Below are 12,463 nucleotides of genomic sequence, written 5' to 3' on the forward strand. Positions count from 1 at the left end.
AAAGGTTCTAGTGGAAGATTAGCACGTCGTGTATTATGCATACACGAAGGGTAGATTCCTACACACAACAAAGACAAGAGAACCGAGCGTAAATCACGAAAACACGCAAGATGAACAACAAAAAGTAAAAACAAAAAATAATGCTAACTCGACCGAATTTCAAAATACTTTCAATCAATTAAACGCAACCTTATCCCCGGCAGCGGCGCCAAAAACTTGTTGAGAATAAACCCAACTCGTAGTAAATCCGGAAGTACGGAATCGATCCCACGAAGACAAGGGGTTTAAAATGAACGAACACGGATCTTGAATTCCAATTCGGAAAGCAACAACAAATGATTTGGATTTAATAACTACGGACTAAAAATAAGGTAAACAATAATTAATCTATCGATAACAACCAAACAATCAACTAATTATCTTAAAGTTTGAAACAATAATAAAGGTAAGTTCAAGGGTTGCTAGCTTAAATTGATAGTATCTTAGAGTCGGGATTGTAGGATGGCGCCGGTTTTGGGTCAAGCTATTCGAAAGCCCTAAGTTCCGCTCTCTCGAGTCTAAAACTAGGAAAATTGCAATAACTAATCAACCGATAACTAAATTGCCCTAGCATAATTAGTTATCGACTAAACTAGCAAATTACAATTAATCAAGCAAACTTAAAAGACCACCTAATCCCTAAACCGCCCTCGCGTGATTAGGTCCTAGGTTCATGACTAATCAAATCCGTCTAATTAATTGACCCTCGCCTAATTAATTATACCAAAATCCTAGGTTAATAGATCACACTAACCTAGGCATTAAGAGCACATAGCCAAAACAAACACAAGCCAATCACAAACCCAAATCCAATCAACTAACAACCTAAATTAACAACCCCCAAACAAGGAGTTTAGCCAACCATACTTAATCTAACATTAATCACAAGGTAATGACTAATAAGCATAATGGAAATAGGATAGATTACCTTGATTAGAAAGTAGAACACCAACATAAACAAGATAATGAAGATTGAATCATAAGAACTTGCATTAAAGTGGACATAAATCCCAAAATCTGGAAATGTATCAAGAACACTAAAAACTAGAAATATTCTCTAGAGCAAAAGGAAATTCTCTCTACTTTTAGTTGATTCTTACAATAATGAGGTAATGACCTAAAAATAGAGATAAAAGGGGTTAAATAGTACTCCCAAAGAGGAAATAAAAGACATCCTATTACATGGGTGTTTAGCCAAATAAGGAAGTGGGCCTAAGTCTTGATTCTTCAAAATTCGAAATCTGAGCCCACATTATATCCCTTGTCTCGATCGAGACATTCATTAAAGAGTGTGTCTCGATCGAGACAAGCTTCTCCAAAAGCTACTGCTCCTTTTCTTGGCCTTGTCTCGATCGAGACACTTCTCCTAGTGTCTGTCTCGAACGAGACAAGCTTCTAGCTTCTCCAAGATTTCGCTTCCTTGCTTTCTTGACGATTCTTTCGCTTCCTTTAGCCAAAACCGCTCTAAAACACTCAAATGCCCTGAAAAGGTAAAGCACGTAATAAGGTACTCAATTCATCTTAAAACACTCTGAAAATAGCATAAAAGTGCCTTAGAATCCCCTAGTAGATAGGAGTATTTTACTCCTATCAGGTCGCGGCCGGAAAAGGGGACGCCGGCGTCCTCTCCAGAGGAGAGGACGCCGGCGTTGGGCGTCCCCTCTAGAGGAGAGGACGTTGAATTTCACGTCCTCTCCTCTGGAGGGAACGTGAAATCCAATCGTCTCCTCCTCTGGAGGGAACGTGAAATCCAATCGTCCCCCTTGAAAAAATTTAAAAAAATATTTAAAAAATTTAATTATTACCCCAGAAAAGCCGGAAAAACTTGTTTCCAAATGTCGATACTCGTTTCCCGACGAATTATACTCGTTATCCGTCATTTTACTCGGCTTTTTACATATTTTTCCGAATGTGTTCGAATAAGTTGAGAGAATCTTGGTTTTTTTTTTTTCGAAATTTTTCTAAAAGGGCAGAAAATGTCTTTTGCCTGTGCGGTGGTAAGCAAAAGGGGGCGGCGAATAGCAATACCCTTGTTTTACGGTTGTCAAATTTTAGAGTCCGGCAAATTCAATCTCACATGCTTTCAAGTAGCAAATTAAATTAAATTAAATGAACATTATGTATATATTAGGATTTGCTTCTACTAGGAGAAAGAAAAATAAATTAAAGTTTAGACTAAACAATCAAATACTTTAAGCTAAATAAATAATCTATTTTTTTTACTCTTGTTATCTATTTTTATTTTTATTTATTTAGCTCTTTATTTTAGTTATATTTTTTTTAATTAAGATATCATTCAATCTATTAGATAAATGATGATTTATATTTATTAAACAAATCAATATAGAGATTTTTAACAGCTCCACTAGCTTTCTGTTTAAAAATAGATATATAAATTAATAGCTTAATGTTTTAAAAAATCTCGACCTTTCATCCCCTTTTTAATCATAACATGACGTTGAAAAAATTTCAATTTTACCCCATTTTGTATTTTTTCATTTCAAACCCTGAAACATAAAATTGACCTTTATTTATTGGGTTAATGTCAAAAAAAATCACAAACTTTACACGTTTTCTCATTTTAATCACAAAATTTAAATTTTCTCATTTTCATACATGAACTATCACTTTTTTTCAAATTCATGCACGGTGCTGAGGTGTCACGGCTCCATTGGTGTAATTCGCTGAGGTGGAGGTCATTTTACACCAATGAATGAGTGCCACCTCAGCACCATGTATGAATTTGAGAAAAAGTGGTAGTTCGTGCATGAAAATGAGAAAATTTAAACTTCGTGATTAAAATGAAAAAACGTGTAAAGTTCGTGATTTTTTTTTGGTAGTAACCCTTATTTATTTGACAAAAATTCAATAAATTTTTTTAAAAATGGTTAATTTAATATAAAAAGTTAATCTAATGCAAAACGAGTCAATTTAGAGAATTTTTGCCAAATAAAAAAAGATCAATTTTATGTTTTAGGGTACAATTGAAATGAAAAAAAAAGTGTAAAATAGGATAAAATTGACAGATTTACAACATCAGGATATGATTAAAAAGGGGATGAAAGGTCAGGGTTTTTTTAAAACATTAAGCCTAAACTAAAACATACTGAGTGTATGTAAATGGAAAATAAATAAGTACAAATAAGGGTTAAATAAATAAAAAGACCAAATAGTATAGGTATCTCAAAATGACTAGCTAAAAGGAATATAAGAAAATTCTATATATATATATATATATATATATATATATATATATATATAAGGATTATATGATAAAATGAAAAGTGTATACACCTTGAAAGGTTATGAAAATTTATCTAAATTTCTAAAGAAAATTTAAAAATTTAATGTCTTAAAATATGAATTTAATTGTTTGACTAAACTTTTTTAAAAGTTTATATAAAAATCTTTATTTTTTTTTAAAATAAAATCTGATTTTTGTACTGTTCTGCTATAATGTTTTTATTATTACTATCTTTCAGGTTTTTCTATTAAAAATAATTTTATTATTTTACTTTCTCTTTCTCAACAACGTTATCTTTTCATTTTTCTCTTATATTTATCTATTTATTTTCTAATTGTTTTTCTTCATAAATAAATGCTCTATAATTGTTTTCTATTTCTTCTTTTTTTTTGGTTATTTCTCTTCTTTCTATATGTTAACCGTATTTTGAAAAAAATTGAAGAAATTTCTCATAATTTTTCAAAAGAACAATGAACATATATTGTTTTGAACTATTTTAGAATTGTTTTTTTAAATATTTTTATAAACTGTTTGAAACCATTGAAAATTATTTACGAAATGTTAAAAAATACTTTCAGAATCCATTTCTTTTTAAATTTCATTTGAAACCATTTTATAATAGTATGTTTTTAGATACAGTTTTTAGAAATAATTATAAAATATTTTTAGAAAATGTTGAAAACTATTTTAGAAAGGGTTAACGTACCCTAAGATTCATATAATTTTATTTTTTCTTTACTTTGTCCCTAAATATTTTTGTTTCTTTATTTTATTCATGTACGTCCGAAAATTTTATAATTTGTTTTTGTTTGTTTTACTTATTTTCTGTACTTTCCAAAAATATTATTACTTATCTCTCACTTTTCACTTTTGTTAACAAAAATACTTTACAAAATTATATTCAAAAATGAAATGACCAAGTAAAAAAATAAAAATGGCTATGGACAGAGTAAAAAAAGAGAAGAAAAGTACAAAAACTTTAAGATAGGTTTTGCTTTTAAGAAACCATCAAAGAATATTTTTTAAAAAATCGTTTGAAACTATTTTTTGAATGTGTTGAAAAATATGTTTAAAAACCATTAAAAACTACAGTTTAGAAATTATTTGTAACCATTGTAAAAGTTGTTTAGAAAAAATTAAAAACCGATGCAAAATATTTTTTAAATTGTTGGAAATTGTTTTTCAAAAAATTCTAAAAATATGCTAGAAGCTATAAACTGTTATAAAAAATCGATAAAACAATTTTTTTTAAACAACGTTTAAAACGTTTTTATATAATTTTTTTTATAATTGGTTGCAAATTGTATTTTTTTAGAAACTCTTTGAAACCTTTTAAAAATAGGCTTAAATACACCAAAAATCACAAATTTTCGCGTGTTTTTGGTATTTAACATAATCTTTTAATTTTGACATATTTAACATAAACTTTCTATTATTTTTTTTGCAATTAAGACCACATGTGTTTTTCTTTGAAAAATAATGTCATTTTATATCTAAAACGGCGCCGTTTTACATCCAAAATAGTGCCGGTGTTTTTAATTGCAAAATTATGAAAGTTCATGTACTTTTTTGCCAAAATTAAAAGATTGGGTTAAATGCCAAAAACACGCGAAAGTTGGTGATTTTTGGTACATTTAAGCCTTAAAAATAATTGTAAGTTGTACCTTAAACTTTTTTGTGGTAAAATATGATGAAACAAAATTTGGAGTTAGTAATAAAAAAACGCAAGACTAAACTTTTAAATTTTAAAGTATGATTTTCAAACTATAGTATGAGGATTAATTTATATGAATATTTTTTATGAAAGTCCAATTTTAATATAAGTTAATGTTTGATCCAATTAATTAGGGATTTGCGATCCTTTCAAATTTATTTCAACGTGAAAAATTAAATTTAACGAATGTTATACCATCTTTCATAAATTAACGGTGTAAACTGAAAAAAACTAATTTAAATTAAAATGCATTATTTATTTTATAAAAAGTAATGTGCATTAATTGAAATTATTTTATCAAATTGACGTGAATTTTAGAGGATTCTAACTCATTAACTATAGATAAAGTCGTGCATTTTGCTAGTCATTTTTAAGTTGCCCATAAGTAGAAAGTGAGTCTAGGACAAATATGAGATGAAATAAAACATGTATATATGATTATAAGAGACATGTCAGTTATTAACGAGAGTTTCTAATGATGATGGATTAAAGAGGTTGTTCCGAAGTTGTCGTTACATTTGATTTTGTGGAAAAATTTAAAAAGGTTCTTTCAATTAATAGGTAATTAATCCTGAAAATTATTAGATTTTCAATTTTTTTTATTTTAATTATTAAACTATTTTTTATAACTGGACTTTAATTTTTTTCATTTTAATATTTCAACCAAAAACATTTATATGGCAGCCAAAATTTATTTTTTTTATCTGAAAATTTTCATATATATAATAATAATTTTATCTAAAAACTCCTTATCAAAGTGAAATTATGTTCGTATGATAAATTTGCAAAGTAAAACTAGTAAGATTCGATTGTCAAATGTCAGCTTCCGGCTGTAATATCAATATTTTTTGTCGAAAAATACAAAAACAAAAAATTTAATGATAAAAATAACTAATTTAATAATTAAAATAAAAAAGTTTAAAATTCAATAATGGTCAAAATAGTTACCGTCCAAACAATCATAAAAAAACAAATTTCAAACAAAAATAGATATCCTTTTCAGCTAATTCAAAATTAAAAAGGTCTAGTTTACGGGGTTGGTGAGAATATATTTTGTGGTAGTTGGCGACGTCCGTGCGAAAGAATTTTGGATTGGTTAGTTGGTATGATATGACATGGAATTTGCCACGTTTCACATTATCATCCTATCGCGGATATGGTAAGGAGAGTGAATAAACACATGAATGATGTCTAAATTTTGTACAAATAATCAAGACCTAAATGCTCCAAAAATCACAAATTTCAGCTCGTATATTTTTAATATTTGACATAAATTTTTAATTTCGGCGTAAAGATACACTAACTATCCAATTTTTGCAATAAAAACACTGTTGTGGATTCCGGCTTCAATCTGCTTATATAGGACCGGACGGTGCCACGCTGTTTCAATTCTTGGTATAGTTCATCCTTGTCATCAAAAGGGTGCCCTTTTCTATTGAACACACCTTAAAAATATAGGAATTATTTTTACATTTTTTACCTTCATCTTTTAAATCAAATTTTCTACCATAATTTTAAATACACACCCAACAAAATGATAAACTAATCTCACTAACATAAAGGAATTTTCAACTAAAATCCAAAATAATCAAATAAGACACAATTAAAAGAAAAGCTAACCATTCAATTCAAACTACAAATCCAACTGTCCTTTTCAAAAATTTAAAATTAACATAATATTTTGCATTCTCGTCGTCTTCTTCGCCGAGTCCTTCTTTATCACCTTGGCCGGGAGCTTTGATATTCCGGCCACCAGGCAATCTCTGTAGGGGCAGTCGTGAGTTATGTCGTAAAATAAAACTGACGATCACCGTCTTTCGGCCGGCGTAGCGGCCTTATAAGAGGACTACAGCCTTGTTGGTCTTCAGGAACTTCACCATTTTGGGAGATGTTGTGGTTTTTGTGTTTGCCGTCTAGAGTTTGGTGGTTCTGCTAGTTATATATGGTGGGGTGGGGTTTTGCTTTAGGATTTGTTGGATTTGGGACTGGGCTTGGTTTTGAAAAGAAGTGCCGATAAGAGCGACAATCTCATCGTGAGACCAACAAGGCGGCGGGAGACAGCGGGGATTGGGGGTTGCGTAGGCGCGGAGAGTAGGGATATCAAAGGGTTTGGCAGAAGGATTGAAGGTTGTAGAGGGGCAGATCCGGAGGCGGAGATGGACATGGTGAGGAGTGGATAAGGAAAAAAGGAGGTGGAGGCGGTGGTGACATGTTCAATTGAATTGGGTGTAAAAGGGTGGATGGATGTGAATATGTTAAAAATTTATTTTAGTTTATGAATGTAAAAAGAATAAAATTAGTCCTTATATTTTTTAGGTGTGTTTAATAAAGAAATGAATTTGAGATTAAAAACGACATAGTTTCGATGATAAAGATGAACTCTAATATGGGTAAGGACAGTATGACATTTTGCGGTGCCACATAAGCGGTTTGAAGCTGTAATCCACACCTGTGTCATTATTGTAAAAATTGGACATTTGGACATATTTCATAATTTATTCTTAAACTTCTACATATTTTATAATTTATTCATAATTTAACGAATTATTCTTAAACTTCTACATATTTCATAATTTTTAACTTTAATTCTATTTTAAGCGATATGATTTTTTATTTTTATTTCCGTTGATATTTTAGTCTTTCTGTTTATTTTCATCTCAGTCAACTGAGTCAAAGGACTTAACTTAAAAAAAATTAAATTTTAATTCAATTTTAAAACTTATTTTTGATATAAATATAAATAAAAAATAATTCTTATGAAATTTAGTGGTTTAATAAATTTGATGTAATTTGTTTTACTTTTCTCATATTTAAATTTATTTTTCTATTTTTGTTTTTTTTACTTCGTTTACTCTTTAAAACTAAAAAATAAAAAAAATTATTGTTTTAAAAAAAAATAAAAATACTTATAAATAGTAAAAAGGTAAATTAAATCATTAAATTATTAAAATTTACCATAATATAATTTGTTAGATTTTAAATTACTTTGGCATATCCCTAAGGCATGTATGTTTTTCACTGATATCTGAAATGAAAATATGAATCAGATATAATAAATTTTATCTTGAAAATAATTTCTTATACTTTTTCAGTTGATTGTTTTAATGAAATAAACCAATAAAAAAATGCATTGTTTGCCATAGTGGCGCTGATGTGGTGTGAAAATTCGCCTGCCGTTTTAGAGTTGGACATAATTGAAATGAAATTCTATATTTCAACAAATTAGATAAAATTGAAACTTTTGAATTTAAATTAAATTTTTATATAAAGTTTGACTTTTTGTAATTATTTGGCCAATATTAAATTAGTAAAGTATGAGTATAAATTTTAAAATTTTGCAGTATGTTTATAAATAAGTTTAAAAGACTATTAAATAGTTTACTTTCCACTAATATGAATAAAATATACTAATAGTGCAAAGAAATAAACTACAAAAGTTTTTCATAGTTTTTCCAATACCAAAGCTATTAGCTCTCAAAGGGCAAGGCAAGCAAATGGTTATTTAAAGAACAAAGGATCAATTCATTTTCTATATTTCGCATGAAAATTCAAAATGGCCCGAATCGTAAAATGTGGTCAAAAAAATTTAATAATTCCTTACAAATCGCTCTTCTTGCTGGAGAAGGATCACAACTCCTTCTCGAATACCGGAAGCGGTTTCCGGTGGGTGTCGGAGGCGGCAGTGATTCTCGATGGGTGTATGACGACGAATTATTTAAAATTATTTGTATTAAATTAGGTTTAGTTAGTATTAAATTAGGTTTAACTAGTAGTATTTAGATTAGGGTTAGTTAGTCATTTCTCAAATTCTTTGGGTGCTTTTAACCTATTTTGTATAAGTGTGAGTTTGTTTGATTACTTTCATGATTTTAGGCTATTTTGATCTTTCATGCTAAATACATGGGTCGATTGATCCTCTTTTTGTTGTTTAAAGAGCAAATTACTCTAAGGCCCCTCACGTTTGTCATAATTCACAGTTTGATACCGTTTGTTTGAAAATCAAACAATTTGGTACCTCAATTTTGATTTTTTAAACTATAAGATCCTTCTGTTAGTTCCGTTAATAATTTGATATTTACTTTCAAACAATTTGATACCTCCGTTTTAATTATATAAATGATTTGGTACCTCAGTTTTAATTATATAAACTATTTGGTACCTCATTTTCAAACGATTTGCAAACGATTTGGTACCTCACGTTTCATTCTGTTAACGATTTGGTACCTATATTTAATAGAAGTACTTTATAATTTATAAAATTAAAACTGAGGTACCAAACTTTGAATTATGACAAATGGAGGGGTCTTAGAGTAATTTGCTCTTATTTAAATTATCACAAGCATTTACAGTCCAAGATAAACTTTTTTTTTTTTCCAAAATGAAAATCATAACAAATTTTAGATTATAAACATGCATGTTTTTGTAGAATGAGAAACCACTACCTATTCAATTTCTCTACATTAGTATCACCTCAGATTCACTCACTAAACCAACATTTCCAATTCCCAAAACCCACCACTAGAATACGCCAACTTTTAAGATCACTCACACAAAACAACTCAGAATTACACTACAAGCAAATCCATGCCCAAATTATAGTTTCCAACTTGGAATGTGATACATTTATAACCAATGTATTGCTTAATTTGTATGCAAAGTCCAACTTTTTATGCCATGCACGTAAATTGTTTGATAAAATGCCCAAGAGAAACTCAGTTTCTTGGTCTTCAATGGTTTCAATGTATTCCAAAAGTGGGTTTAGTGAGGAAGCTTTGTTGGTGTTTTTGGATTTTAATAGGTGTTGTAATGATAGTCCTAATGAGTACATTTTAGCTAGTGCTATACGTGCTTGTGTGCAGCTTGATGATTATGGTGGTGGACATGGTGGTATAGGTAAACAAATGCTTGGCTTTGTTGTAAAGTTTGGTTTTGATCAAGATGTTTATGTGGGTACTTCTTTGGTTGATTTGTATGCAAAGAGTGGCTGTGTTGATGAAGCTAGATTAGTCTTTGACGGGTTGTCGGAAAAGAGTGCGGTTTCTTGGACAACTATTATTACTGCTTGTGTTAGAAGTGGGAGAAGTGAGGTGTCATTGCAATTGTTTAACCAAATGAGAGAAAGTATTGTTATGCCGGATAGATATGTTCTATGTAGTGTTTTAAGTGCGTGTTCACAGCTTGAGTGTGTGCGAGAAGGCAAGCAAATTCACGGGCATGTGCTGAGGAAGGGGATTGATATTGATGTTTCAGTGGTTAATGTGCTTATTGATTTTTACACCAAATGTGGTCATGTACAAACTGCTAGGAAAGTGTTTGATCGAATGGTAGATAAAAATGAAATTTCGTGGACAAGTATGATTGCTGGATATATGCAGAATTCTTTTGATAGGGAGGCTTTGAAATTGTTTGTTGAGATGAACAGATTAGGTAGGAAGCCGGATGGGTTTGTTTGCACTAGCATTCTCTCATCATGTGGTTCACTTCAGGCTCTAGAATTGGGGAGGCAAGTGCATGCCTACGGTATAAAGGGTAATGGTGAGAGTGATCGGTTTCTGCAAAATGGTTTAATTGATATGTATGCGAAATGTGATTCCTTGATTGATGCAAGAAGAGTTTTTGACTCTATGACTGATCATAATGCGGTCTCATACAATGCATTAATTGAAGGATATTCGACATGCGAGCAACTATTTGAAGTAATAGAACTTTTCAGCGGGATGAGACATAGGATGATCTCGCCGAGCCTTTTAACATTTGTAAGTCTTCTTGGCGCATCATCAACGACGTCAGCCTTGGTACTCGGTAAGCAAATTCATGCCCTGATGACTAAATTTGGCATCCTAATGGAAATATATGCTGGCAGTGCATTAATAGATTTATATTCGAAGTGTTCATGTTTGATGGATGCCAGACTTGTATTTAATGAAATAACTGAGAAAGACATTGTAGTGTGGAATGCAATGCTTGCTGGCTATACCCAACAGTTGGAAAATGAAGAAGTTCTTAAACTTTACTCTAAATTACAATTATCTGAACAGAAACCCAATGATTTCAGTTTTACTGCCCTTACTACAGCAGCTAGCAACTCAGCAAGCCTCTTATGTGGACAACAAATCCACAACCATATCATCAAGACAGGTATAGATTCAAATTCATTCGTGACGAACTCGCTTATAGACATGTATGCTAAATGCGGAAGCTTGCAAGATGCTCGTAAGACATTTAGCTCAGCGATGAGGAGAGATGTGGTCTGTTGGAATTCAATAATCCTGACATATGCACATCATGGAGAAGCAAAAAAGGCTCTTCAAATATTTGAAGAAATGACAAAAGAGGGAATAAATCCCAACTATATTACGTTTATCGGCATTCTCTCAGCTTGTAGTCACGCAGGTCTCGTTAAAGACGGACTTCATTACTTCGAATCAATGCCAGACTATGGCATTGAACCAGGAACGGAACACTACGCTTGCGTAGTTTCGCTTCTAGGTCTTGCAGGTAAACTACACAAAGCCAAGGAATTTGTAGAGAAAATGCCAATAAAGGCAGAAGCAGTAGTATGGAGGAGCTTACTTAGCGCGTGTCGCAGAGGAGCTTCGAGTAATGTGGAACTGGCAAAATACGCAGCGGAAATGGCAATCTCGATCGATCCTACAGACAGCGGTTCGTACACATTACTGTCAAATATTTATGCAGCTAAAGGAATGTGGGTAGATGTGAAAAAGATTAGGGATGGAATGGATGTTGCTGGTGTAGTAAAAGAAGCTGGACATAGTTGGATAGAAGTGAATAATGCTGCACATAAGTTTATAGCAAGAGACACAACTCATTGTAAAACTGAACTAATTTATTCAGTTTTAGATTCTTTAATTTGGCAAACTAAAGAGGCAGCTCATACTTATAAGTTATAACACAACTTTTTCTTAAATGATTAAATGGATATGTTGTCCAAGTGCTTCAAATTTTTGATCAACTTATAACAATACAGCTGGAATAAATGAGTTTTTTAAATATACATTAAAATTATATGTATCTGATACTGAATGTATAAATTGAATTTTTTAGCTATAAAAAAACATTAAGCGTGTTAATTTTGAAAATATAATTTATTTTAGGTCATTTTTATAATTTCTTAAATAATTTTGGGTAAACTATAAAATTACCTTAAAATTAGCTCCAAGTCAAGACATTTCTATTTTACCAAAAAAATAATTTTTTTCCATATTTTACGTATTTATTTTGGATACATATTTGATACCTTAAAAGAACATTAATGATATATTTTTTTTATACATCTGTGATACATGAATAGATAAAGCGATTTTTTTTAGATATCTAGTGAATATTTTTTGAGTACTAAGTATTTTTTTTTTTCAGAATAGCGGATTTTTAATATTTTTACCGTTTTTTTAGATTTTTCTGCAAGTTATTTTCCCAAAAACAACAGGAAAAACAGTACAAGCCCA

At 30.5% G+C, this 12,463-nt stretch overlaps 1 protein-coding gene across 1 annotated transcript; it reads left to right on the plus strand.

Annotated features, from left to right (window-relative positions):
• Window positions 1-9,353: 9,353 nt before the first annotated feature.
• On the plus strand, window positions 9,354-11,908 carry LOC126656786 (pentatricopeptide repeat-containing protein At4g39530). The gene has a single exon (XM_050351404.2). The coding sequence runs from the start codon at window positions 9,425-9,427 to the stop codon at window positions 11,906-11,908; it is 2,484 nt and encodes an 827-aa protein (XP_050207361.1). The 5' UTR covers window positions 9,354-9,424.
• The last annotated feature ends 555 nt before the right edge of the window (window positions 11,909-12,463 follow it).

This window comes from Mercurialis annua, linkage group LG7 (genome assembly GCF_937616625.2).
Source record: "Mercurialis annua linkage group LG7, ddMerAnnu1.2, whole genome shotgun sequence".
Lineage (NCBI taxonomy): Eukaryota > Viridiplantae > Streptophyta > Magnoliopsida > Malpighiales > Euphorbiaceae > Mercurialis > Mercurialis annua.

Coding starts and splice junctions, on each gene's coding strand:
- LOC126656786 (XM_050351404.2), top strand. CDS start 9,425: ATGAGAAACCACTACCTATTCAATTTCTCTACATTAGTATCACCTCAG.